Source organism: Protopterus annectens, chromosome 8.part0 (assembly GCF_019279795.1).
Source record: "Protopterus annectens isolate FY-2018-M chromosome 8.part0, PAN1.0, whole genome shotgun sequence".
Taxonomy (NCBI): Eukaryota; Metazoa; Chordata; order Ceratodontiformes; family Protopteridae; genus Protopterus; species Protopterus annectens.
The window spans coordinates 576820565-576848470 of record NC_056741.1 but is presented as its reverse complement, the minus strand read 5'-3'; the positions used below and the strand labels follow the sequence as shown (position 1 = coordinate 576848470).

At 41.3% G+C, this 27906-nt stretch overlaps 1 protein-coding gene across 7 annotated transcripts in view; it reads left to right on the top strand.

The window, feature by feature from the left end:
- The window catches only part of ADAM15 (ADAM metallopeptidase domain 15), a 1588574-nt gene that overhangs the window by 1220999 nt on the left and 339669 nt on the right, over positions 1 to 27906 (top strand). For 5 of the 7 annotated variants that reach the window (XM_044080074.1, XM_044080071.1, XM_044080076.1 and 2 more), the window contains exon 20: positions 26244 to 26300. The exons of the other annotated variants lie outside the window; for them this stretch is intronic. In XM_044080074.1, the coding sequence (XP_043936009.1) occupies positions 26244 to 26300 (57 nt within the window). The remainder of the gene's footprint in view (positions 1 to 26243; positions 26301 to 27906) is intronic. 7 annotated transcript variants of the gene reach the window in all.

Below are 27906 nucleotides of genomic sequence, written 5' to 3'. Positions count from 1 at the left end.
TCCACCGCTAGTGCGTTTGGTGTTATTGGCCTGAATGTATTTACAAAGACTTAAAAATGTCATGGATGTTCAGAAGTCAGACACTTAATATTCTACCTCTGCTTCTATTTGTGAACAGTTTTTGAAGAACACATCTCTGTCTATTCTCTGGAAAGAAAGAGTCATACCGTTTATGTTGGCAAGTATGGGATGGGTGCCCTCTGCAGTTAAAGGGGTGGGAGTGAAAAGAGAGTCATGTTGGCAAGTATGGGATAGATGCCCTTTGCAGTGGAAGGGATGGTAGTGAAACATGAATAGGAATTGTATTTGTACTTCTTGAACTCAGCACTAGGATTATTGGTATACACCTTCTCACTAACAAAGAGGGGATTGGGGTCATGAGTTTATTTTGAGATGTCATTAAATGATGTCAGGATGACAGACCATTTGCTTTATTTCAGAAATGCTTAGAAAAAAGAAACCTGGCTTTCATTTCACAGATATGGGTGTATTGACAGCACTACTGAGATTGCTTACAGTGGACGGAAGGCTTGATCTTCCCAACCCACCTCTCCTCTGGCATTTTACAAGTATTGGGTGAGGGATGCTGCAGTATACTAGTAGAGGAGTTTTTATTTTTGCATTTTGGAAAATGCTGGTTTATAAGATATTTGACATGGGCAGATGCACAACTCTGATGTCTCCAAATGAACTGTTCAGACCGATGCTGTGCATATGCCATTTTACTTGAAAAGGGACCATTGCCGTAGTGTGAACACAATCAATGGTTAAAGTGCTTTTTTTTAGCAATTAATAAGTACAGAAACTACACCTGAAGTTTGCAGAGGAGTGGAGTGCTGGCAGTTGCCATGCTTCACATCTTGACACTCAAGGAATTGGGAACACTCAGAACGGTTAATAATTTGTATGTGTCGGGAATGCATGGTGTTTAGATGGTCTGATTGTTGGATACAGCATTGTTAAAAAAAAATTTTGTAGTCCTCTAAGGCAGCTTTAGTAATGGTTTTGTAAGTATGGTCTGTGTTTCATGCAGTTCATTGTGGAGTATAATAAAACTGTTTTTCTGATTGATAGTTAATCCTGCTTTTTGCACTTCCATGAAATTCAAGTTGCTTGTAATCTTAAGTAACATCACTTTTATTTTTTGTTACATTCCTATCCTTATCTGTAACTAGTTCAGTGGTGGCAGAAAAAAAGTTAAAAAATGCTGTGCAGGTCCACGAACAGGAAGCACTGCAACACAGTGGTGATGCGATATTTTTTATTGAATCAACCAAGGTTTTGCAGTTACTCAATCTTTTTAGATTAATAGGTACCTTTTTATTAGTACTTCACATGTGCCATTCATCAGCATCTCCTAATGAAGGGTTTCCTTAAGTTTGATATAACTTTAAAACCTTTCTTGATACCGTAAAAGATATTGCATCACTGCTTTGTCACAAGTTTCTAGTTTATTTGTGATGAGGACTGAATATGCAAAATAGCAGGTAGCAAAGATGAGCCCGGAGCTAAAACTGTCATTATTGATATCCAGATGTTCTTCATCTCACATTGCTGCAGTCCTAACACTTGGGTAGTCCGCTGTCCCAGTCGGCCCGAATACCAAAGTATAAGGCTGACGTCGGTCAAGGCGCATTAGTCTGACGTCAGGACGTCAGGGTACAAATGCGCATGACCGACGTCATATCCTCAGTCTTTTTTGCCGCATGGTCCGATGCAGAAGCAGTATTGCGAGTGCAGGTTGGCGTTCTGAAATTTTCTGAAGTCGGAGTTTCAGACCGAATCAAAGTTGGCTAAGTACCCGTTGGGAATATTTTGGTTTTTCTTGCCTCAGTATTTAACCGGATGACAGAAAAAGTGAATAACTGTATTTCTTGTGGGAAACAGATACCTCATAGGGATTACCATACCTTGTGTATACCTTGCTTAGGGCCTGAGCACGACGTTGTTGGATGTCGCTCTTGTGCTAGATTTAACAAACGCACTATAAAGAGAAGATTAGACTGTGCCAGGTTAGTTTTGGGAAGCGTTGTAATTATAAAATGCCGCCGGATGCTCCGGCGCCGCTTCGCTAAAAGCGCAAGGACAAAGCAGCAAAGCCTAGGTTGGAAGAACCGTCTGTCCCGGACGCCGGTTCTTTAGAGGGCTCGGTGGAGCCGGAGGTTCTGCCAGAAGTTTCTTTGGAGTCTCAGGGAGAGACTTTACTGTTACAAGATGTGTCCTCTCAGGAGGTAGGCCAGGCTGAAGGGGCTTCTCAGGTAGCTGTTCTCCCCTCCCTTCCTAAGGTGGTTAGGCCCTCCCTTCTGTTTCCAAGGCTTCTTCGAGAGGCAGGCCAGGTTTAACTTCAGTGGGTGTCTCTCCTAGTTCTTCTGGGTCTCTGCCTAAGAAACATATGCTTAAAATGGCAGAAGATTTGATTACTATGATTAGAGGTTCTATGCCCCCTCCTGATAAGAGGCCTAGGGTGGAACCTGAGCTTGAGAGTTTTGAGCAGTGTTCGGAGGCTTCTGAGTCTTCGGCTGAAGACTTACAGGAGTATCCTCCTTATTCTGATTCTGATGTAGATGATTCTACTCCTTCGGCTTCTCCTCCTGAGGATTTTTCTTTTTCAGAGACTCTTCATTCCATGAGGGAGCATTTTAAATGGGAAGGTCAAGATTTCTCTGATTCCAGGAAAAGGCTTAGGGAATTTTTGTTTCTACCCCAGCATAGGCCTTTAGCTATACCTCCTGTTCTGGATGTGGTGGAAGATGTTTTGCAGAGGCTTCCCTGAACCCTGATTCTTTGCCTCCTGCCCCAGTTAAACCGGATAGGTATTATAGGGTGCCTGAAGCTCATAAGTATCTTTTAAGAGTCCTAGGGCGGACCCAGAAACTGTTTCTCAGGGGCCTAAAGGTGTTAAGGCTTCTGTTGTTAAAAATCCTGTTCCTCCTGATAAAGAGGCAAGGGCTTTGGATAGATGGGGAAAGAAGGTGTATACTACTTCCACTTTAGCCATGAGGGCTTTGAATTGCCAGTTCCACATGTTAAAATACCAAAATTATCTCCTTTCACAATTGAAGTCTAAGGTGGATGCTCTGGCGGAAGGTATTGAGTGTAAAGAGTTGCAGGATTTAGTTCATGTTTCTGAACAGGTGGGTAAGCATTCTTTGCAATGTGGTTTTGATGCTGTACAGGCCTCTTCGAGGGTGGCTGCCACTGGTTCTGTTCTTCGCAGGCACGCCTGGCTGAGGGATCAGAATTTAGCTGAGCATGTTAAGACAAGGATTTTAGATGCTCCGTTACAATCTGATGTGTTGTTTGGTTCGCCTGTGGAAGCAGTTTTAAAGAAAATGGAGGACAAGGCTAAGTCTATGCAGACTGTTAAAGATTTTTGCAGGTTCAGCCTCCAAGTTTAGTAGAAATTGGCCTACTAAGGGGTGGACATATCCTTCTTATGATTCCCAGTCTAGGGGTAGGTCTAGACGTGGTAGGGGCAGAGCTCAAGGTTCTTTTAGGCCTAGAACAGGGAGTTCACCTGCTCAGTCTTCTGGTGAGGGCAGGGGTCAGTCCTTTCGTAAACAGACCCAATGACCTGCCTTTTCAGCTGCCAGAGCCTTCTCGTCTGGCAGCACCTTTGGGAGGAAGGCTGGCACTTTTCAAAGAAAATTGGAGTTTAATTACCCAAGACAGATGGGTATTGGATATCATTCACCACGGTTACAGGTTTTATTTCCATACCTTGCCTCCTTTCAAAGGCATGCCAGACATTCCTCCTCTACAAAGAAAAGAGGCTCACAAGCAAATTTCTCTGTTACTCCAAATAGGGGCCATTCAGCCGGTTCCTGGGCCAGAAAGGGGCCTAGGATTTTATTCTCGCCTGTTCCTAGTACCAAAAAGGGGAACACGTGGAGACCAATTTTGGATTTATCTATCCTCAACACTTATCTGGACATTCCCAAGTTCAAAATGTTGACGTTACAACAGCTTTTACCTCTGCTGGGAAAAGATCACTGGATGGTAACTTTAGATCTCAAGGAGGCTTACCTTCATGTGCCTATCAGACTAAGTTGCAGGAAGTATCTGCGTTTTCGAGCTGGGAATTCCCATTATCAGTTCTCTGCATTGCCCTTTGGCTTATCTACTGTCCCCAGAGTATTCACAAAAGTTCTGGCTCCAGTGATAGCTTACTTCAGGCTAAAAGGAATACAAATCTATCCTTACTTGGACGACTGCCTGATTCTGGCTCAAGAAAAGGAAGACCTTTTTCAGCACTTGGAATATGTGATAGCAGTGCTAAGATGCCTGGGGTATTCTGTGAACGAAATAAAGTCCAGTCTAGTACCCTCTCAAGACATGTGCTTTCTGGGTGTGAGACTGAATACAGCTACCCAGATGGCCTTTTTAACCCCGGACAAACAAAAGAATCTTTCCCTTTACTTCCATCAACTATCTCTTCAGTCCGGGCTGACTGCAAGGACAGTCCTTCAAGCCTTAGGGTTCATGGCATCTTGTATTCTGGTGCTTCCCAATGCCAAACTGCATATGAGGAAGCTGCAATGGTATCTCAAAATGTATGGACACAGCACTGCCAGGATTTGGACACTGTCATTCAAATAATACCTTGCATTCAAAAGGAATTTTTGTGGTGGGCTCAGGAATGTCACCTAAACAAGGGACTCTCTGTGACCCGCCAGAGGCGAGTCAGATTCTAATGACAGATGCCTCAGACATAGCTTGGGAGCTCATCTGAATGGAAAGTGGATACAAGACAAGTGGCCTGCCAGACTACAGCATCTACATATCAACATGAAGGAGATGTTAGCAGTCCAGTTTGCATTAATGGCTTTCAAGGAGTTACTTCTTCCAGGGCAGGTGTTGATTCTAACAGACAACACAACTGTCATGTGGTACATCAACAAACAAGGGGAACACATTCTTATCCTCTATGCAGGCAAGCAATGATTTTGTGGGAGACTGCGCTCAGCTTGCAACTAAATCTTCAGGCAAGGTTTCTGCCGAGCACAGAACTCCTTAGCAGATGTGTTAAGCAGGCAAATCATGGATCCCCACAGTGGAAACTGGATCTTCATGTATTTCGAAATTGACAGTGTCATGGGGAACTCCAGACATAGATCTGTTCGCTTCTCCACTAAACCACCAGCTGCCAAAGTTTTGCGAAAAGGTTTCATCACACAGCTTGGAAAGTGGATGCTCTTTCTTTCAGTTGGAAAAATCTTCATGTGTATGCCTTTCCACCTCTGCCTCTCCTCCCAAAGGTACTCCTAAAGGTCAGACAAGACAAGCCAAGGATGATTTTAATAGCTCCAGATTGGCCTCGGCAACACTGGTACCCATTACTGAGGAGTCTGGTAAGGAAGCCTCCATGGCCTTTACCTTTGATTCCACACCTTTTGTCTCAGAGGGACGGTCATCTACTCAATGTCAAGCTTCACTCTCTTCATCTAACAGCCTGGCATATTCTGTTTTGAACCACAGCAGGTCTCAACTTCCTCAACAAGTTTTGAATGTGATTATGGAAGCCAGAAGACCTAGTACAAGGAAAGTGTACAGAAAAATGGAAGAGATTTTTATTTTGGAGTGCAGCAAAGGATTTGGAGGTTTCTGAGCCTAATTTGAGTGTGGCTCTTCAATATCTTACTGAGTTATTGGACAAAGGTTTGTCTTTCTCTTCCATTAAGATTCATGCTGCAGCAATTTCAGCTCACTATGATTGTGACCCACCATTGTTTTCTCATCCTTTGTTCAAGCAATTTCTTAGAGGGGCAAAGAATATAAGACCCCCACGTAGAGCTCCTACTCCTGCTTGGGACCTCAATTTTGTGTTGGAGAAACTTACTCTACGAACTTTTGAGCCTGCGGCTACTGCTGAATTGAAATACTTGTCATGGAAGACTGCTTTTTTGTTGGCCATTACTTCTGCAAGAAGGGTTTCTGAATTGCAGGCCCTTATGGCGGTTGAGCCTTTTGATTTTCCATAAGGATAGGGTATCATTACGTACTAATCCTTCCTTTATGCCTAAGGTGGTCTCTAGTGTGGCTTTAAACCAAACTATTCATTTGCCTACTTTTTATGCAGATCCCCAAAATAAGGGGGAAAAGATTTTGCACACTTTAGATGTACACAGGCAGTTGCATTATTATTTAAGCAGGACTAAGGATTTTAGGCAGTCTCAGCAGTTGTTTGTTTCTTTTGCTTTGAGTTCTCAGGGCAAGCCTGTGTCAAAACAAACTATTTCTAAGTGGATTGGGTTTTGCATTGCATTTTGTTATTCCCATCATGGCAAGGAGATTCCAGCTGGGATTAGGCCTCATTCCACTAGGGCTACTGCCACTTCAACAGCATTTCTAAGGGGTGGCAACTAAGGATATTTTGGAGGCAGCTACTTGGAGTTCAGTGCATACTTTCTCTAAGCATTACCACCTTCCTCTCTACTCTAAATCTAGGGCTGGTTTTGCCACGGCTATTTTGCAGGGCATGTTGACAGCTCCTGCTTCTTTATGATTTGCCAGCCTCCCTTACCTCTGCTTTGGGATTCTACCCAAGTGTTAGGACTGCAGCAATGTGAGATGAAGAACATAGTACAGTTTTGTACCTACCATAAATGTAGATGTTCGAAGATCCACATTGCTGCAGTCCAATTTACCCTCCCTTCTTCCCCTCTGTGTTTAGGGGTGGTTGTGTGGGTGGGTTGTACTTTTATAAATTTGTATATATTGTACATATATTTGGTACAGGAGTGTTTGGTGTTTTTTTTTTGGTTTTGGCCTTATCTTTTTAGGGTCTTCTGACATCTGGGGCAAGAAAAGACTGAGGATATGACGTCGGTCATGCGCATTTGTACCCTGACGTCCTGACGTCAGACTAATGCGCCTTGACCGACGTCAGCCTTATACTTTGGTATTCGGGCCGACTGGGACAGCGGACTACCCAAGTGTTAGGACTGCAGCAATGTGGATCTTCGAACATCTACATTTATGGTAGGTACAAAACTGTACTTTTCAAGGTAGGTCATTGCCTTTAAGTATAACTGAATCATTGCAAAAATTAGAATAATAAAAAATCCCTTTTCCACTCTCAGAGAAACATAGTTGTGATATAATTCCTTTTATTAAACCAACCTAGGTTTTGTAATTACTAGAGCTTTTGGGCTACCAGAAACCCTTTATCATGAGTTATTAATAGTGCTCAAATATCCACTTACATCTAGAAAGGGCAGTACCTAATTTTATTGTCTAAAAAAGACCCTTGAAAAGTGCCAGTGTGGAAAACAAATGTGCAAATTGGATCCTTAGTGTCACAGCTACACTTCAAGAGACAAGATTCATTGTGTGTGTGTGTGTGTGTGTGTGTGTGTGTGTGTGTGAGATAAGCTATCAACTGTCTAGATGTTGACAGAATGTCCAGGTTTGTTCCTCATAAACTTTGTTTTTTTTTTTTTTTTTTATGGAAAACCACTGAGGATTGAAGACACTAAATAATAACAGACATTTGAGTTTCAGATTACACGGCCTTCAGAAAATGCTTGTCAGTGCAACATTTATTATTCTAGCAACTTTCTAAGTCTCTCCCTATTTTGGGCCTTTGTTCCCAGCATTATTTTTGCCTTTGTCCAGATTTCTTGTGCTAAGAGGTTGAGAGGTATGGTGTTTTGTGTGTGTGTGTGTGTGTGTGTGTGTGTGTGTGTGTGTGTGTGTGTGTGTGTGTGTTTCTGTGTGTGTAAGACCATTAGACAGAGCTCTTTGTATATTATGTAGCGCAGTCAAAAGATATTTGTATCTTTTGCAGCACTGTATTGACATGTAGTGATGGCTTGCTACTTCTTATAAAGTTGTTAGGCCCACTGCATTCCCAAAAGATGGACACTGGCAACTGCAGGAGCTTAAAGGAATGAATGAAGGTCCAGAGTTCATGAAATGATGAAGATAAAGCACTAAATAAAAACTGCTGAGAATTTAAAATGCTGTCCATAGTAAGTCTGCCTTATTGGGCAGTGGTTTCAATTCATGGATTGGCTTTGGATTTTTCAGCATGAGTGTGGCAAACTGGAAGGTTCAGTCCAGTGCTGGTGAGATTAAGAATACGGGTGGAGAATAAAGCCACTTTGCTTAGGAGGGCCCTAATTGAAAACAATGACAGCAGTGCAACACAGTGAGGTGAAGCTATTTAAAAGGAGATTAATAGGTAGAGTCAAGAAAGAATTCTGTGGTTTGCAGTTTAATGCATCATAATGTGTGGTTGCCCTTATGCACATGTTTGTTTTGTATCAAGTGAGTAGCAGAAAATATGCTGACACAAATAGCTGTCCTTCCGTATCACTTGTTGCAATTTTCATCACCTGTGGGATCTCCCACCAAGGACAGCCCAGCATCTGGCTAGAATAACAAAGCCTTTCTTACCTAGGGAGTGTCGTACATCAGACATATGCTGCCTGCACAAACATAGGGCATAAAGCTGATGTATGTACACTCCCAACTCAGAACTTCGTTGCCACCTGTCTGAATGTCATGGTCGTATGTCGGTCTGGATGCCTTTTATTCTTTGGTTATACTAACCCTATGTCTTTCAGATAAGCACCTCATTGGGGTTCTTCTTTCCTTTTCTTACATTGTTCAGTGGGTTACATGTAATCCAAGAAAGGGAAATGTCTGTGGGAGGCAGATCCCCCATAAAATCAGCCACAATAGGTGCCTGTTTTGCTTAGGTGCATCTCAACAACCACACAAGGTGTTCCATTTGTCAGGCTTATGTACCCAAGACGTTGCGTAGCTACCTTTCCTCACTTTCTGTTTACCTTGAGAACCAGCATCTTAAGCTTTTGACCCAGGGTCCCATGCTAGAATTTGCTCGCCCCTAGGTACAACTGCCATTTAAAAAGAAAGCCAAGAAGCCTAGGCCTGAGTTTGCTGCTGTCCAGCCTCCACCAGACATATCTGTTGTGATTAAAATCCCAGAGGATAGCCTGGTATTACTTTCAGTTTCTTCTGGTGCAACCCTCTTGGAGGCCAGCATGCAACCTGCTTCTCACACATCCTTGGAGGCCTTGTAAATGTCCACGGTGGATGTTGAGGGTAGCCATGGCTGATTATTTCTGAAGGGCCTAGAGGGATTCCTGCGATCCTTGTTAGAGAAGAGGTGCCGGGTACCTTAACTGAAGCCATGCAGGTGTCTGAATCTCCGCGTTTTGTCAGAGTGGATGCCCCAGTGTAGAAAAGACAGAAAACTAAGCATGTGTTGCAAGCTCCCAGAGATCCACAACAGGATTGGCAGGACTTCACTCAAGGCTTCTTCAGTGCCTTGATGGAATTTAAACCTCCTCAGGAGGTTTCAATTCCTGCACTTCTTTGATCCTCCACCCCTACACTATGTCACACTTGATATTGAATCTTTGTTCACCGTAATTCTGAATGAGTTGGGCATTGATATTAGAGCATTTCTAACTGAAGGGAATTGTTTTTCTGATGATAACATCAAGCTTATATGTTCACTATTAGAGATTATCTTGGAGAATAATGTTTGTGTTTTTGAACAGGAATTCTTTCTGCAGAAGGTTGGCATAGCTATGGGCACAGCTTGTGCCAATAGCTACACCAACCTAGCCTATTACAATGGGAAAACTAATATTTTGACTTCTAGTAACAGTTATATTTTAAGTATTTGATTTGGTATGCCCATTTTGTTGATAATATATTTTTATTATGGAAGGGAAGTGTTGATTAGCTCATAGAATTTGTAATTTTATGCAAAACACCACTAGTTTTTTTAAGATTTACATATAAATGCTCTTTTGATGTGATAAATGTTTTAGATGTACAGCTAAATAAATCTGATTTGGAACATCTTTCTACTACTGTTTACAGGAAACCAACAAGGAAAAATACTTTTCTACATAAAAGTAGCATGCACCCTATACATGTGACCCATAATGTGTTAAAGGGGCAGGTTTATAGATTATTGAGATTACATAATGGTGATTCTAATGCACATAATGCTTTATCCTCCCTCAAGCAAGAATTTTTACAGAGAGGTTACAAAGAACATGAGATAGAAGCATGCATTTCGGAAGCATGGACACAGAGAGACAATAGATGTCAACCTTATTTTAGAGAAATGTCAGCTTCTAACACTGTACATGTACAACATGTTAATACAGACACTTTTAGAGTATCCCTACAGTACTCTAGTGATATAAATAGTTATTGTGATATCATCAAGAATAATTGGAAAATTTTGAATAATATACCAGAATTAAAAGGTAGAATAGGGGAGACACCATCATTTTCCTTCAGGAACGATAAATCCTTAAAGCAACATCTTTGTTATAGACCTAATACACATGTCAGTGATTTTGTATCCAATAGAGTAGGCAATTTTTTCTTGTAGAAGTTGTTCAGCTTGTAAATATATTTATACCAGGTCGTCATACTCTCACCCAGATTTAGGTTTTACAATTAGTTTAGATTTTTATGCAGATTGTAAAACACAAAATATTGTCTATTTTGCTTTCTGTCAGTCCTGCTATGTTTTTTACATATGAAAAACTAATAGATCTCTTAGGGAAAGAGTACTTGAACATTATAGGGACATTAGAGGTCAGAAAGAAACTAATGCATTAGCTGTACATGTTATGCAGCATGGTAATACGCATCATTTTAATTTTTTGTACTTCAGTTTTTAGATGTTAGTTTTAGAGGTGGGGATTTGGATTTGTCTAACCATACTGAAACAGCTGAACAAAAATGGATTTTGTTGCTTAATGCAGAGAGATTCCCAGGTTTAAATGGTTGTTCTACACTGAAACATTTTTGAAAGCATGCCGTCTGAAACATTGATTCTCAATTGATGTGTTGTGCCTCATAATTTATGTACCTCATTATTCTTAATTAATTTATACAGATGATTGGTTAGTCATTATTATTTGAACAGTGGAAATTTTGTTAGAGTTTGTCTGATGAAGTGGTGTGATTATCGCAAAAGCACTTACCTTATTTTGTTCTTATGTTTTTTATATTTTATTAAAGAATATTTACTTTTAGCCTTACAGGCTCGGTACATTTATTTCTTTTTTATATCGTTTTTATATTTAAGTACCGTTCAGTGTCCTGTGCCTGATATTTTTGGTTTTTGAATTTCTGTTTAGGGTCTTAAATATCACCAAGACCCCGCTTTCAGTGGGGGTCTCCATGGCTGTTTCCTATCTGTGTGAACTACTGCATGCCGACTTGGGATATTCTTCAGTGAAAGCCCACTTGTCAGCCATTTCTGCCTGTCTACCCAGTGGAATCGCTCGAGTTTGTGCCACCTGGGGCTGTCTTTGAGTTTGCCACCCCTCCCTCTCACAAAATCATGGTCAAATGGGGCCACATGCAGGCATTCCAGTGTCCCATTACTTGGCTAGTTCTCTCCATTTACCATAAACACTGTAATGTGCATAGTGCTTTATGCTTTACTTCTACAGTGATTACTTAGATTCCATTTAAACATTTTATTTTAAGTTTTATAGCACAAACACTGATAGACATCTGCTAAACAAAGCAATACAGTCTCAGAATGAAAACAGACTTAGCATTAAAACTTTTCTTCTCTTGAAACTCGCATTCATTGAGACAGCATTGAAACCCACATTCAAAGAAAATGCATCTAGCCAGTGGAGGATAAAATTTACCTTTGGGCTGTTTTCAAATCATAGACCCCTTGCACACATATTTAGGGCCATGCAAACATAACATGTGATGTTATGTAGTCCTATCTCACCTACATTCTTACCCGTGGGTTCGGAGCCGAATATCGGCTCCAACTCAGCCAAACTTTTCTAGCTCGAAGTCTTCTATTGGTTGGGCTAAGCAGGTATCCTGTGGTGCACTGCTCCATATCCCAGATCTCGTTTGCCGCTCTTGTAGCTCGGACATGGTCTCGCTCTTGGCTGTGGCTAAGTATCTTGTCTTGAGAAAAAAATTTGTTCATAAACAAAAAGCTATTTTCATAGCTGTTGTCTTTTGTCTTTAGTGTTATTTAGGTTTTGGTAGTGTGCTTGTTTTTGTGGTATCCCACTAACTGTTCCCTCGGGCTAGGCCCATTTCAGTTAGAGTACCTAGTCCTTCGTCCTGTCCGTTGGTCAAACCGTTTAAGTTAGAGGTTTGGTTTCTGTTCCCTTACCTTGTAGTCATTAACCGTTTTAGTTAGAGATTTTTGACATAGTTTGTCTCAGTGTGTGCCTCTAGTGTGTGTGTGTACTGTTTCAATTTATAACTAGTTCCCACATTTTTTGTGGTGTTGAGCGTCTGTGTGTTTTCTTGTCAGACTTCTCTTAGGTTGTGTTGTTGGTGTTTGTTGTGAAGTATGTCCAAAGAGTCCAAGGAGCACAAACCTTTGGGTTTTAAAAAGTGCTCTAAATGCGGGTACAAAATGTTCATCACTGATAGTCACTCTATTTGTGTCTATTGCCTGGGAGCCATTCATCTGCAGGAGTCCTGCAGTTTTTGCCATGCGTTCAGTCCCAGAGTGCTCCAAGAGAGAAAGAAAAAGCTGATCTTAAAGGGACTTTTGAAACCCTCTTTCGAAGAGGCCTTGGATTCTTCTCCCACTGCTAAGTCTAAGTCATCCAAGTCTAAAAAGAGATTGCCAGCTCCATCAGCTTCATCAAAGCCTCCGGAGAAAGTCTAAAAAATTGCATCGACCCCCTCGGCTCCACTGTCCTCGGGGCCGCAGGAGGTGCCGGTGTTGATGGAACCGGCGTCGGCTCCAATTATATTGGAACCTCTTCAGAGCCGATCGCCCAGTCTCAGACCAGTCTCTCCTGAGAGGAGATCTCGATCTCCCTTCCTGTCCTCCAAATCCTGCAGGACCCTTTCGGATGTGGATATTATAGGGTGGTCCAGAGGCTCCACCAGTCACCAGTTTTGGCAAAATTGTTTTCGGCTCCAGCCCAGTCGGCTCCGGAGCCCATCCCAACCCCTTATTCGATCATTCCTCCTCCTCCGAGTGTATCTCTATTGGAGACGGAGTGTTCCGTGCCGTGTGATGTTCCTAGGCTGGTTCCGATGGCCCCTCCAGCTCCATCGGTACCGACATCGGCTCCGACCCCGTCGGCTCCATCCTCAGGGTTCGGGACCAAGGGGAACATCTCGGGACATATTTTGGTTCTGTGTCTCCCTCTCTGTGCCTCGGCTCGGGGAATTCCGACTCCTGTCATGGTTTCGGAGGCTGGCCGGTCCTCGGACTCGGGGGCGGGGGGGGCCTTCGAAGCCATGTGGACTGCGCTGGCCAGATCGTCAGCTACATCAGGCAGATCGGTCACTCTGTTCCCCACCACTCCGGTGAGAGCCTCTGATCACCTATCCATGGACAGCAGAGCACCAAGGCCTAGGGATACTCCCACGAGTGTCCCCAACTTTCTGAGGGCCCCTCACTGTTCGTGCCTGAGGAGCCCCCTAGAAAGAAAACGTGCAAGAGGAAGCACATAGACTCCCAGGATGAGTCCCTCACCTCTGATACTGACCTCGAGGAATCGGAGGGGTCCCCCAAGTCATCCTCTGATGATGTTTTCTTCTCCAACATCATGGAGATACTGAAGCAAAGAGGTGACTGGCCGTCCAAAGCCCCTTCCGAGGAGGAGTCGGTCTTCCTTAAGGCCTTTGGTGCTCAGCCCTGCACCTCCTGGGTGTCCCCACCCTTCGACGAGCTCCTTGATTTGATCTGTCGAAGGGTGTGGGAAAATCCTGATTCTGTGGAGCCCATACCCAGGCGTCCCAACAAGTTTCTTTCTGCTCCCCAAGGTAAGGAGTTTTTGTCCAAAGGAGTTCCTGTAGATGCCATGGTGGTGGTGGTGGCGGCGGCCACTCAGAAGGAAGCAGCAGAGGCCTCTTCCTCCATCCATCCTCCTAACAAGGAGTCTAGGACCATGGACCGATACGGGAAGCGTACCCTCTCGTCAGCAACCTTTACCTTACGGTCACTGAATTATCTGTCTCATTTCACTCGGCTCCAGAGAGATCTCCTCAAGGAGTTAGGAGATACACTTGCGGGCAACATCCCTGAGGCGGTGGCCCAGACGGTTAATGCCCAGGTGTCTACCCTCAATTCCATTGTCAACTCCTCCATGCGGCTCATTTTGTATGCAGCCGAGGGAGCGAGTAAGGCAGCAAGCTCAGGAGTTGCCCTTAGAAGGCAAGCTTGGCTGCGCCTGTGTCACTTTGCGGAGGCCTTCAAGTCTTCCTTCACTGACGCCCCCTTTGATGGTTTTTCTTTGTTCGGAACCAAAGTGAAAGACACCCTCACCAGGTGCAAGCAAGAGGGAAAGACCCTGTCTGCCGTAGGGGTCTGTTTTTCCTTTCCTTCTAGGCCTTACCCCAAGGCTCAGCAGGGTGGGAAGATGTGGTTCAAGAAATCACATAGGTTTTTTCCTGCCGCACAAGGTGAGTCCCTCTCTAGAGGCAGAGGAGGGGGAGGTTACTCAGGGAGATGTGATTCCTTTCGCTGCTCTCCCTACTCTCGTTCCTGAGGGAGTGCTTGGCTGTGCTTATCTGGAGCCAGTTGGGGGTCGAATTTCGTTATATCCGGAAGCCTGGAACAACATCATCCAGGACCGATGGGTATTTTGAATAATTTCCGGAAGTTACCTCATTCTGTTTATATCAAGCCCCCCTTCAGTCAGAAAAATCCCAGATGTTCCACCCAGTCAAAGGGATCAAGCAGCCTCGGAGGTTTCAAAGCTGCTAGGAAAAGGAGCCATCCAGCATGTCCCCTCAGACCAAATCGGATTAGGGACTTACTCAAGATTCTTTTTGGTGCCGAAAAGAACAGGGGACCTGAGACCCATATTAGATCTCAGCCAACTGAAAACTATATACAAAAGTCCAAGTTCCGTATGGTCACACTACAATCGATTCTCCCATTGTTGGGAGAGGAGGTATGGATGTGCTCCATCGACCTCAAGGATGCTTACTACCATATAAAAATGGACAGGACATCCAGGAGTCACCTATACTTCCAGCTGGGAGCCAGTCATTTCCAGTTTCGAGCCCTGCCCTTTGGTCTCACCACAGCCCCCAGGGTGTTCACCAAGTGTATGGCGGTGGTGACGGCTCACTTGAGATGTCAGGGATTCCAAGTGTTTCCGTATCTGGATGACTGGCTCCTTACCGCCCCCACCAGGCATCAACTAGTCCAAACCAGAGATGCTACCATCACTCTGTCAACAGTTGGGCATAACACTAAATTGGGAAAACTCTGCCTTGTTGCCCTCGCAGCGTGTCACCTTTATAGGCGCAGAATTAGACACCATTCGAATGCGAGCATTTTTACCGCAGGAGGGGATCAGAGTCTTACAACAACAAATACACATCCTAATGCCCCTGAGGAAAGTGAAGGCAAGATGGGTTCTCCAACTCCTGGGGACCATGGCAGCAACAATTATGTTGGTCCGTCTTGCGAGGTTGCACATGAGACTTCTCCAATGGCTCCTCTTAGTTCAATGGTCTCTCCAAAAATTTCCACTTTCTCACCCCATTTTGCTCACGGACAGATACAGGACATCAGTTGGTGGCTTTGCACCAACAATTTGGATGGGGGAAGGCCCTTCGCTCCACCCATCCCAGTTGCCACAGTGACCACGGACGCTTCCCAGATGGGGTGGGGGTGGGGGCATTATCTTGGCAGGACAGTCCAAGGCACGTGGCAAGATCACGAGATACATCTGCATATCAACGTCCTAGAGATGAGAGCAGTGCTACTTGTGTTGCAGGCACTTCAGAGCTTTCTACCTCTAGGGACGATTGCAATACACACGGACAACATGTCAGTAGTGTGGTATCTAAACAAGCAAGAGGGGAACCAGGTCTTACCCCCTGTGCAGAGAGGCCATGCGAGTGTGGCAGTGGGCAGTAACTTCCCAACGGTTTCTGGTGGCAACACACATTCCGGAGAAGTCCAATATGATTGCGGACAGGCTAAGCAGAGCTATTCTGATTCCTTATGAGTGGTCCCTGAATTGTCTAATTGCAGAACGAATCTAAAGCAACCTTTTTGCCAGCCCCCTCAATGCCAAATGCAGCAACTACTTCACACTGATCCCCCCACAGGGGGAGTCACCCAGGGATGCTCTGGTTCACGATTGGCCCTCCAGTCTGCTTTATGCTTTCCCTCCGTTTCCCTTGCTGTCAAAGGTGATTCAGAAAGTGCAATCCTTGGGAAGCAGAATGATTCTGATTGCTCCACACTGGCCTCGTCAAGTCTGGTTCCCTTTTCTTCAACCATACATTGTGGACACTCCTTGGATTCTGGACCCTCAACCAGATTTGCTGACACACATGTTGGCACAGTTCCAACCCTCTCTGGTGACCCTCCGGTTGACAGCCTGGCTACTCCACTTCCGTCGTTAGTTAGGCTTCATAAATTTTCACCGGAAGTGGTTCACATTTTATCTTCCTCTCATAAGCCATCTACATTTGGTGAAGATTTATTCCAGCAAATGGAAGAGGTTTTCTATTTGGGCACACACCCAAGGAATTGATCCTTACATGGCTCCAATTGCTTCAGTCTTGGAGTTTTTGTCTATGCTTTTCCATCAGGGTTCTGCATCAGCTACCATCAAAGTCCAGTTGGCAGCAATCTCTAATTTTCATGTGGCTAATGAACCTAGTCTCATGGCTCATAGACTCTGCAAGGCTTTCCTGAAGGGTACTCTGTTACTCCGTCCCCTGGTCTCCGAACCTATCATGCCCTGGGATCTCAATTTTGCTCTACAAGCCCTTACTTCACCACCTTTCGAGTCTGCAGCTACCTGTGAATTGAAATTCTTGACCTGGAAAACAGCCTTCTTAACAGCAATCACTTCAGCAAGGCGAGTTTCAGAAATTCAAGCCCTCTCTATCAAACCTCCATACTTAATCTTCCATAAGGACAGGGTTTCTCTTCGACCAAACCATTCCTTTCTTCCTAAAGTGGCTTCCGTGTCTAATCTTAATCAATCCATTGAGTTGCCTCTATTCTTTCCTCAATTTTCAAACAAGGCAGAATTTAAATTTCATCAATTGGATGTACACAGACCGTTACGTTTCTGTCTGCACCATACAAAAGATATCCGGAAGTCTGATCAACTATTTGTCTCCTTTTCGGAAAACAAAATTAGTTCCCCGGTCTCCAAGATCTCCATATCCAGATGGATATCTAGTTGCATCTCTTTCACCTGCCAAGCAGGAGGAAAAGATCTGCCATTTCCAGTCAAGGCTCACTCTACTCCTGCTGTTTCTAAATCTACAGCTTATCAAACCAGATTGTCAGTGGATGATATATGTGCTGCAGCTACTTGGGCTTCTCCTCACATGTTTGTTTCTCATTACAAATTGAACGTGGTTTCTAGAGGTAGGTCGTCCTTTGGCTCCACAGTACTCAGGAGTATTTTCCTATGAGCCACCCAGGATGTAGGTGCTAGGGACGCTGTCCCACGGGTAAGAATGTAGGCGAGATAGGACTACATAACATCAAGAAGTTATGTACTCGCCATAACGTTCGATGTATGTAGTCCATCTCGCCTCACATTCTTACTTACCCTCCCAACTTCCCCCTTCCTGGAGGATCTGGAGATTAGGTTGTTATTTACAGAGTTCCCTTTACTTAAGCTTATTCTTTTTATCTGGGTGTTGTGTATGCATGGGGTATGAATGAGTATTGCAGCAAACTATATCTGGGGATATGGAGCAGTACACCATGGGATACCTGCTTAGACCAGCCAATAGAAGACTTCGAGTTAGAAAAGTTTGGCTGAGTTGGAGCCGATATTCGGCTCCGAACCCACGGGTAAGAATGTGAGGCGAGATGGACTGCATGAATCAAACGTTATGGTGAGTACATAACTTCCTGTTCTTTGATTCACCTTCCTGATTATATTAAATTATATTCCTTGAATAATACAGCACATTTGTTTGTTAGAGCATATTTTAACTTTATTGTTTGGAACATTTTTCCATTAAGCAATGAAACAAAATGTATGAACCAATAATGACAAAACTGCCCAGTTCAGAACATTTCCATCATAAAAGTCTACTCAAACTTCCATCATTACAATCCAACAATATCAGGAAATATGCACAATCTCTGCAGAAATAAAAGTCATCTAAATGATTCCACATTAAAGAGATCTGTAACAAATGAAGAGGTTGCTGCTAGCAAACAACTCTATATATTTCATTGTTTCATCTAGAAGTAAAGTGCCTGTTGCCCTTAAAGAATAAATAGCCTATGTTACATTAAAAAAATAAGCTAGTAATATTGCAATAGGGAGTGGATGGCAAACTGGTAACAGGTTCATAGTTATTTGGTATCTTCTCCAAAGGAGGACATTCTCAGGACTGCAGCATCCATCCCTTTTAAAGTACAACACAGTACAGTATCGGCAATCCATCTATGTACTGTGGAAGTAGAACCCACAGCCTTCTGCATCAAAAGCAAGTATACTACCTGTTGTGCTACTAACAATGCAAACAGACTTATACACAGCACTAAACTTCTCTTCCCCTGAAACTCTCAGCTCCTTGTAAAATCCACTTGACACTCAAATCTCTCAACTTTGCAGCACAAGAAATCTGGAAAAAGCCAAAATTTATTTTTTTGGGGGGTGGGGCAAATGCTCAAAGCCAGGGGCACAATTTAAACATTGCTTGCATAATTTTAGAAAGTTGCTAGAATAAAGTGTTTGTGTTACCATGTGTTTCTTGAAAGATAGGAAGACTGAAACTTAAATGACTATCATAATTTAGTGAATTCATTTTTCTCTGATTTGCCAGAAAACAACAAATTTTAAGAGGAACAGACCAAAAGTATGGGCCAAACATTTCAGACATTCTGTGAAAATATAGACAGTTGTGAGCTTGAATCACAAGTTGTGGGTATGGGTAAACAATTCAGGCTCTTGTTTTTTGTACCCAAGGTTTGAGCCTGAGTAACACTAACCACCAGGTATAACTAAATGGGGCATTTTACATGCGCGCACACACACACACACACACACACACACACACACACACACACACACACACACACACACACAAACACACAGCAGACGATCTCCTTACTTAAGCAGCAGTAGAATTAAATGGGGTTGGTAGAAACACACACAGTGCAGAAAATGTACATGCAACAGCAGATTTAAATCCAGCAGGCAGGAACAAGAAAAATCTCCTCACTTGAGCAGCAGAAGAATTAAATTGGGCTGGTAGAAACACACACAGAGCAGAAAGTCTACACGCAGCAGCAGAAAATCTCCTTACTTGAGCAGCAGCAGAATTAAATCAGGCAGGCAGGAACCTGAAAATCTCCTTACTTCAGCACCAGCGGAATTAAATTGGGCTGGTAGAAACACACACAGAGCAGAAAGTCTACACGCAGCAGCAGAAAATCTCCTTACTTGAGCAGCAGCAGAATTAAATCAGGCAGGCAGGAACCTGAAAATCTCCTTACTTCAGCACCAGCGGAATTAAATTGGGCTGGTAGAAACACACACACAGCAAAAGTTTACACGTAACAGCAGAAAATGTCCTTACTTCAGGAGCAGCAGAATTAAATTGGGCAGGCAAGAACACCCACACAGAGCAGAAAATCTCCTTACTTGAGCAGTAGCAGAATTAAATAGGGCTGGTAGGATTAACACATGCAGAGGTTCCTCTCCGTCTCTTCCTTCATTCCTTTTTCTGGATGGACATGTCCTGCTTTCTACTGGGGGTCCTAGTTCTACAAGGGCACCTCAGTTCTGAGTTGGGACTGTACATTTGTCACTTTTATGCCCCACACCTGTGCAAGGAGCATACGTCTGATATACAACACTCACTAGGTAATAAAGGCTTTTGTATACTGGCTGGACTTTGGGCTGTCCTTGGCAAGAGATTCCAGAGGTGATGAATACTGCAGCAGTGAAAATAAGGACATCTACTGTTATGGTAACATTTGTACAACTGTACAGTTAATGGAATGAAGTTAAATGATATTAGGTGTCCCAATAATCCTCTTTTGATTTTTACATGACCAATCAAACTTCTTGGAGTTTCATGTATAAAAAATTGCTAAAGACTGAGTACACATAGTTGTTGTTGTCTTTCGGCTTTTCCCAGTTAGGGGTCGCCACAGCGGAACTCCGGTCCGCTAATGATTGGCAGTAGATTTTTACGTACCGAGTTTCCAGCCCTGATGCACAACCTTCAACGAAGGTACGCCCAATTCACGCATGTCTCCACACAGAAGAAGCTTTAGCTGAGAATCGAACAGGACAACGTCTTACTGTGAGGCGACAATGCTACCGCATCACCACCACTGCAGTACACACTGAGTACACATAGTGTACTTGGTAAATAAGTTGCTCTAACAGTTCTGGCTAGTACTGTCTCTGTCTAATGAAACCATCAATATTTGGGCTTTACTTCATATAGAATTATTAAGGTTTATTTGTTTCATGTTACCATCAATAATCAGTTATTTTTTTGTGAATATTTTACTTGAATGGTGTAATATTCTTAGCCCAATCACCATTCAGAGTTTTTAAAATTGCAGAAGTGAAACAAAGACAAGGGGATGTGTGTTGTTTTTTAGAGTCAGACATGTATGTAGCAGTATTGGAATAAGTTATCATTGTAAGTTGTTCATTTATTGTAACTGGCTGGGTGAACCACTTTGTAATACCCCCTTTTTGGACTTGACCAGGTTCACCAGCAAGATGCTGAGATGTGCAATTAAATGGTAAAGGAGAATGCAGTGAGTAGTAGCTAGCCCAACATCTGTGAAAAATGGTTTTCTAGTTTATGGCATGACCACAAGAGAGAAGCACAACAGAGCTCACGTTAGTAACCCTCACACCTTGTTGATACACATGTCTCTACGTTACATTATAAAAAAGTAAAAGTGGAAATAAAAAGAAATAAATGTGTTTTGCAGTTGTTACTTCTGTTTAATATCTGTACTCAAGAAGAATGCAACATTTGTTAATTTGGTATACAGTGTGTGTGTGTGTGCGCGTGTGTGTGCTTGTGTGCGTGTGTGTGCGTGTGTGTGCGTGTGTGTGTGTGTGTGTGTGTGTGTGTGTGTGTGTGTGTGTGTGTTTGTCTTTGGCTGTCTTTCTGCAACTGTGTATGGATATTTTGCATCTTTTGTAATCGGAATTCTTGCATAGAATCACAAAATGTTGTAGTTAGTGAAAATCAGCAACCCTCAGAAAAAACAAGTCTAAAAACATCAAAACATCACCCTTCACAACCCTGCTACTTATGTAAACCAGCTTTGAGATTGTATCAGCTTGGGATAGGTAAAATCTATGGTGTACCATAATCTTTATGTTAAAATGCAGAAACCATATTCACACGTTAATGATTGCATGTAAAAGTGCTGATTACTAGTGTGCTTACATACAAGCATGACATCCACGTATATATATATAGTGTGTGTGTGTGTGTGTGTGTGTGTGTGTGTGTGTGTGTGTGTGTGTAAGCTTGACATCCATGTATATATAGTGTGTGTGTGTGTGTTGTATGTTTCTGTATATTGCAAAGGCAGCAATCTCTACACACTGGTGGTAGCTCATTTAACTGCCTTTACGATAATGAAAAATAGCAACATGTTAAGAAGTCTTAAGATAACAGTTTCAGTACTTGCATGCAGTAGTTTATCAGTGTTGTGGAGGCATTTTATTTTGTTATTCAAAGTATTGTACTTAATACTCTGTAGTGAGGTAATGAATTAGATTGTTAAAAAAAAGTAGAGGTGTTTAGTTTTGCAAATAAAAACTAACTTTTTGTCTTTTTTTGTAAAACTCGTGTTGCCCTCACTAATGCATATTCTCTTAATGTTGTTATACTTGCCTACCTACATAAGTAAGCTGGTATAAGGAGGCATACAGTGCAGGCGGGATAATCTTTGTGTGACAAGGATCCTTCACTCGTTATAAAGATGATCTAGGACCAAATAACACAGTAGAACAGGTGATTGCAAAGTTGCAGGGAAATAGTAAAGCATGCACAGTAGTTATCCTTAGCCAGCAGCATCATAGTTTTGCTTGGCGCAGTCTAGTTCAACAGCAAAAATAAAAGAAAGAACAGACATTTTTGGTTAAGAGGCATGTGTCCGGAAAAGGTGGACTGAATTAGACTAGGTGCATAATGGCAGTGTCATTGCCTTCCTGGGAAACCTTATAAATACCTGTACTTGGTTCATTTTTGTTTTATTTATTTGACAAGGGAAATGTACATTTAAAATGGTATTTTTAATGAAAACACATTTTTCACTGATGATCCAAATGAGCAACATCAATTAGCTTTTGACTGAATGTGTCAAGTGTATTTATTAAGTCTGTGCAAATAAATGAGTTATATCCACTAATGCGTGGTAAAAAATAGGCTCATCAGTTGTAATTATCAAGAATAAATATGCGGTATAGGCATGTCTCTTGTGAGCACTCAGAGTTCTGTTGTGTGGAAATAGGTTTCTTGTGAATAGCAGTGCAATTTGTGAACTTGCTGCTGGGTTTTGCACGTACAAATAAGGGAAAATAGACAAACTACAAGTATTAAAACCAACATTGTTTTCTAGAAGTAGTTGTATGGTTTCTTCTCTGGTAACAGACTCCCCAGGCATCATGTGGTTCCCTAAAATGATTGCTTTGTTTTTTATGTTCACTGGTTTATTATTTTATTTAAATTGAGATGTTTCATTGGCTGTCTCAGCAGGAACATTGGATTATAGACCAGTTGTTTGAAAATCCTCTTAAGCAGTGTTGTCCTAGAAGTATAGATTTGCTGCACTTAAAAAAAACATTCCTTGTTATCATGCTAAAAAAGCCCACAGCGGTGGTATACGCCTGTTTTTTTCTGTCATTTACTTAATGAAGTGTATAAGTCCTATCTGGAAGCGCTGTTCTTTTAATGTTAACTCAGTAATGCTACAAAGATAAATGAGATTAGCATAATGAAGCTGTTGAAGTAATTCTGTGTAGTGATTTTTTTCAAGTGCAGTTTTATCATTTTTTATTGTCAAAGCAGTTGTGACCTGTCGCATTGCTTAAGTACATACCCTTCTATTTCTTTTCATGCTGGTTGCTAAGCGAGATGTAAATGTATTGTTGAGGCAGTAATTTATATTAACAAACTTGTTGCAGTAGTAAAAAGCATCTCTTCTTTTTACAGTAGTTTTGCAGTTTAATTTAAGAAGATGGCAGAAATGTATGTGTTTTGACAGAATGATAGTGACTTTTTTTTATATAAAAGTTTGAGTTGAGTTTCAGGGTACTTGCTGTTAGTGGTAGTCAGTTAGTATACCTTTTCATCTGTAGCTGTGGTACAAGTAAGTAACTAGCCACACTGGAATGAATATGTTGTGTTTTATTCCTGCTGTTTATTTAGTTACTTAATATTTGGTAACTGGTTAGGTGGGCTGGTCTGTTGAACTTTTTCAGCCACTACCCATGTCCAGAAAAATGAATACAGATTTTTATAACATAAGCATAGAAAGGTATATAAAATGTATAGAAGAGATTTAGTTTCAGCCTCAGATTGTCATGCTGCATGAATGAAATGTAAGACTCCATATAGTCTGTCAACATTTATTACTGTTATGCAGTTTCTCTCTCTCAAAATATTTCATATCATTCTAACCAAATAAATGTGTTTATTTGTTTATATTTATTAGGACTTGTTTACCAGGAAACTCTGACTAAGCAGTGCCCTTTTTCAACAGCGACCCGAGGAGAAAAGCTCCATCATACAGACATTATGGCCATAATTTGCATTGTTTCATCATTTACAGTCCATTTCATTTATGAGCAATAGTTTATTCAAACATCTTTGACATCACTTGCATCATTTAAAAACAGTTTTGATTATAAGTAATAGCCACATGGGTTGTATATAAACAGACATTTATTTTTAATTAAAGGAAGGTGTATGCAGTGCAGTATCATCAGTGTGCATAGATGTCAGAGTTTACATAAGAATACTTGTTGCAATAAAGACTTCAAAATTTAGGACAGAAGAGAATAAGATAAAAGAGTAGGAGCAGCCCAAAGAAAGGGGCGTTGAGGGTGAGGCATAATGGAGACAGAGGAGGATATAGTCGTGATAACAGTGCAGTAAGTTTTGTGCAGCAGAGAGCTACAGCCCAAATTCATATAGTAACAAAGTTGTACTGAGATTGATTTTCATTGGTGGTTTGGGGATCTCACAGCATGCTGGTGTGGTATACAGAGTGTAAGCTTGTCAGTAGAATGACATTATGAAGTGCATGCACTCAGGATAGGGTGCGGTACACTTTGCACCCTTTTTGTTTCCTAAAAGATGATGATGATGCTGATTTATTTTCATGTATTTATCTCTCTCAGTGGCTCTGTATTTGTGTCACTCTGTCTGCTTTTCTGTCTGTGTATCTAACTAGCTGTCTGTATAACTAACAATTTTTTTTAGTCTTGTTTCTCTTTTGGGAGGTGGTAGGTGACTGAGATAAGCCACTGCTGACTATTGCAGTAGTGCTTTATTTATTTTCATGGTTTTCTTTACAGTTGAGTTGCTTCCAGAAATTGTGTGTGTGGAGGAATCAGCATGGTTCCTTTATTTCTGACTTTAGTCAGCTGATTTGCACTTCTTCCTTGTTAATTTTTTGTCTTATACCTATAAGAATCACCAAACTCCCACTCCTACTGCAGAAATTATATGGCTACTAGAAGGGTGAGTAACATCTTGCTGGGAATGTTTTGAAGGTTTGGTAGACTGCTGCACACATGCAAGTGTATGTATGTGAACTCTAGATTAAAACAGAGACTTCATATTACTGTAGCATCCTTAAGCTTCCAGGGAGAGTGCGTATACCATCATATCACTGTTAGCCTAAGTGGTTTTAAGTGATGATATTGCTAGAAGGAGTGATGCCAGCTCACATCATTTGCATGGTTGATTGAAACTGAACTTCTTCACTACAAGCACAACTTTTTTGCAACTCATAGATGGTTAATCTGACCAAAACTCAAACAAACTAGAGAAAACAAAAAAAACAACAAGCTGTAGATTCCAACAGACTTTAATGTAAGCGATTTCGTCCAAAATAATACTCAGACTTCTTCGGACATCAATTACCCAAAATACATTGATACTTATACAATCATAAATCAATTATTTAAATTATTTAAAGACATATCATTGACAACACACATATAAAAACATATGTTAAAAATGTTGGAACACAACCCTATTAGGCACACAAATATGTAAAAATATAGAAACATTATTAAAACTTATTTCAACTAATATTTGAAGTAATATTTTAAGAAAACTTCAAATTTATTCTAAGTAGTTGACCGTAACGAAACTCTATTTTATTTTAATCTATATTTTTTATATAAAAATTATAACAATATATTATATTTCACCTTTCTAATGCTTTTAATTTTAAAATACATTTAATTGAGGCATACTCGTTATGGCCAGGTGGTATATGGGCATATGTACGATTCTACCACATAAGTTCACTCTCTTCTAGTTTCAGTTCCCACGGGCCTCCTCTAGGCAACTGAAACAAAGAATTTACGAGCACCAATATATAATATAAATAAAAAAGTAACTACAAATGCCTTAGCTAAACATAGCATAGAAAACCCCTCTCATAATTTTCTTTTCACGGTTATCATCAGGTAGCAAAGAATCCTAGAGGAGGCCTTAACGAGTATGCCTCAATTAAATGTATTTTAAAATTAAAAGCATTAGATAGGTGAAATATAATATATTATGATTTTTATATAAATAATATAGGTTAAGATAAAATAGCGTTCCTTTACAGTCAACTACTGATAATAAATTTGAAGTTTTCTTAAAATATTACTTCAAATATTAGTTGAAATAATGTTGTTGTTGTTGTAATAATAAGTTTTAATAATGTTTCTATATTTTTACACATTTATGTGCCTAATAGGGTTGTGTTCCAACATTTTTAACATATGTTTTTATATGTGTGTTGTCAATGATATGTCTTTAAATAATTTAAATAATTGATTTATGATTGTATAAGTACTAATGTATTTTGGGTAATTGTTGTCTGAAGAAGTCTTGAGTATTATTTTGGACGAAAGTGCTTACATTAAAGTCTGTTGGAATCTATAGCTTGTTTGTTTTTTTTTTTTGTTTTAACTCATAGATGATTAGCATGACCTGTGTTTATTATTGTGTAAGAATCTGCAGCTATAACAGTTCATTGATTTATATTCTCCTTCTTACATTGACTGCAGTAAGCTTGAGACTCCGATCCACTTCATCGCCGAATGTGCCATCATGCATAGATATGGGTAACCATTTTAAAATACTTAACTTGGTTTGGTGAACTGGTGTCTCTCATTAACCCTTTCAAGACTGCTGAAACATTTGACTGATATCTAAACTGTACATGTCCTGTCACATAAACACATCATCTTCATAGTTCTGCATATGTGGGTGTATTTTGTCAAGGGGGGTTTGATTTCACCTGTTTTTGCCTAGGCTAGTTGTTGTCACCCATTTGCTGCTATTTGCTAAAAATCTTATGTGAGAGTGTCAATGATTATATTCAGAGTAATTATTTTCAATCACTAATTGTAATGACTCTGTGTACCAAGATATTGAAAGTGAATAGCCATAATCTGCCCCACATTTTAGCTTTAGACTTGGCTGCATGCACTCATCTGGACAAGAATGGAGTTGGAATTGAGGAAATATTCTCTACAGTCTGTGAACCTCTGCCATTACTTACTGATGATTATTGGCTTCAATAATTGGCTTAGATTCTAGTGTCTTTCAAGGGGGAGTCCAGTATATGTCATTGGGGGGGGGGTGCTGGTAGACAGTCCAAAAGCCAGAGGATGGTCTACTCCTACCTCCACAAAGCTAAAACCTTGTCTTCCCCATAGTACTTTTTTTTGGCAATGTCCATCTTCAAAAACTTACAACTTAACAAAACAAAATCTGAATAGCATTACTGTATTGCTGGTGAATGCTAGGAATCCCATAAAAATTCACTCCTTATAATCACTACTTACCCTGGAATGTTTCGATATGTACATCATGACGTAGACCTGTTTCAAGACCTTTGAGAGCACCCCATTTGTGCAGGGTTTCAGCACCTACCACACATTCAGGTCCACTTCACTTGATGAAAGCACTAAAGGTGGCAGTGTCTCTATATTTGTAAAGCAGAATGTCACCACCAGGCTCATTAGACAGGAATAACGACTGAGAACTCCTTCATGTCCAACTTACCATTAACAAAACCCATTTATCATATCATAGCTAACTATAGGACCTCCTTTGTGCCCCCCCTTGGCCCATACCTCTTACTTGACTTGTATGGAGTCACTATGCATTAGGCCAAATACCATTCTCCTAGGATGCAAAGGTTTCTATCAAATGGGAAACCTTTGCAGCCCCTAGCATGCACGGTTAGAGATTTTTGGCCTTCATAAATGTAAACACTGTGCACCAGTTTCTCCTCACCCCAACTAGCTGAGACAAGATCCTGGACTTAAGCATGGGATATCTCTGTTTCCCACCAGTTGTAATACCCTCCCTCATAAAATCAAGCCATATAGAAGTCACACTCACTATAAGACTGAAGCCAGAAATGTTCTGAAATTCAGAGATTATTTGATAGCTATTCTTTGAAAACTGTGTTGATGACCTGACAAAATTCAACAACCCCCCCTCCAACCTGACAACCCCACTGCATATGAAGAATCTTTACTGCCAAATTTTATGCACATGTGAATAGCTCATAGATGCATCTAACAGACACAGTGCTAATATTTAAAAGTAAATCATATGGCGGAACCCAGATACAAACAGGCACTACATAAAATTAAAAAAGTCATTGCATGCATTAATGAATGTAACTAGCAAGACGTCAAATTAACTCTTGTTAAA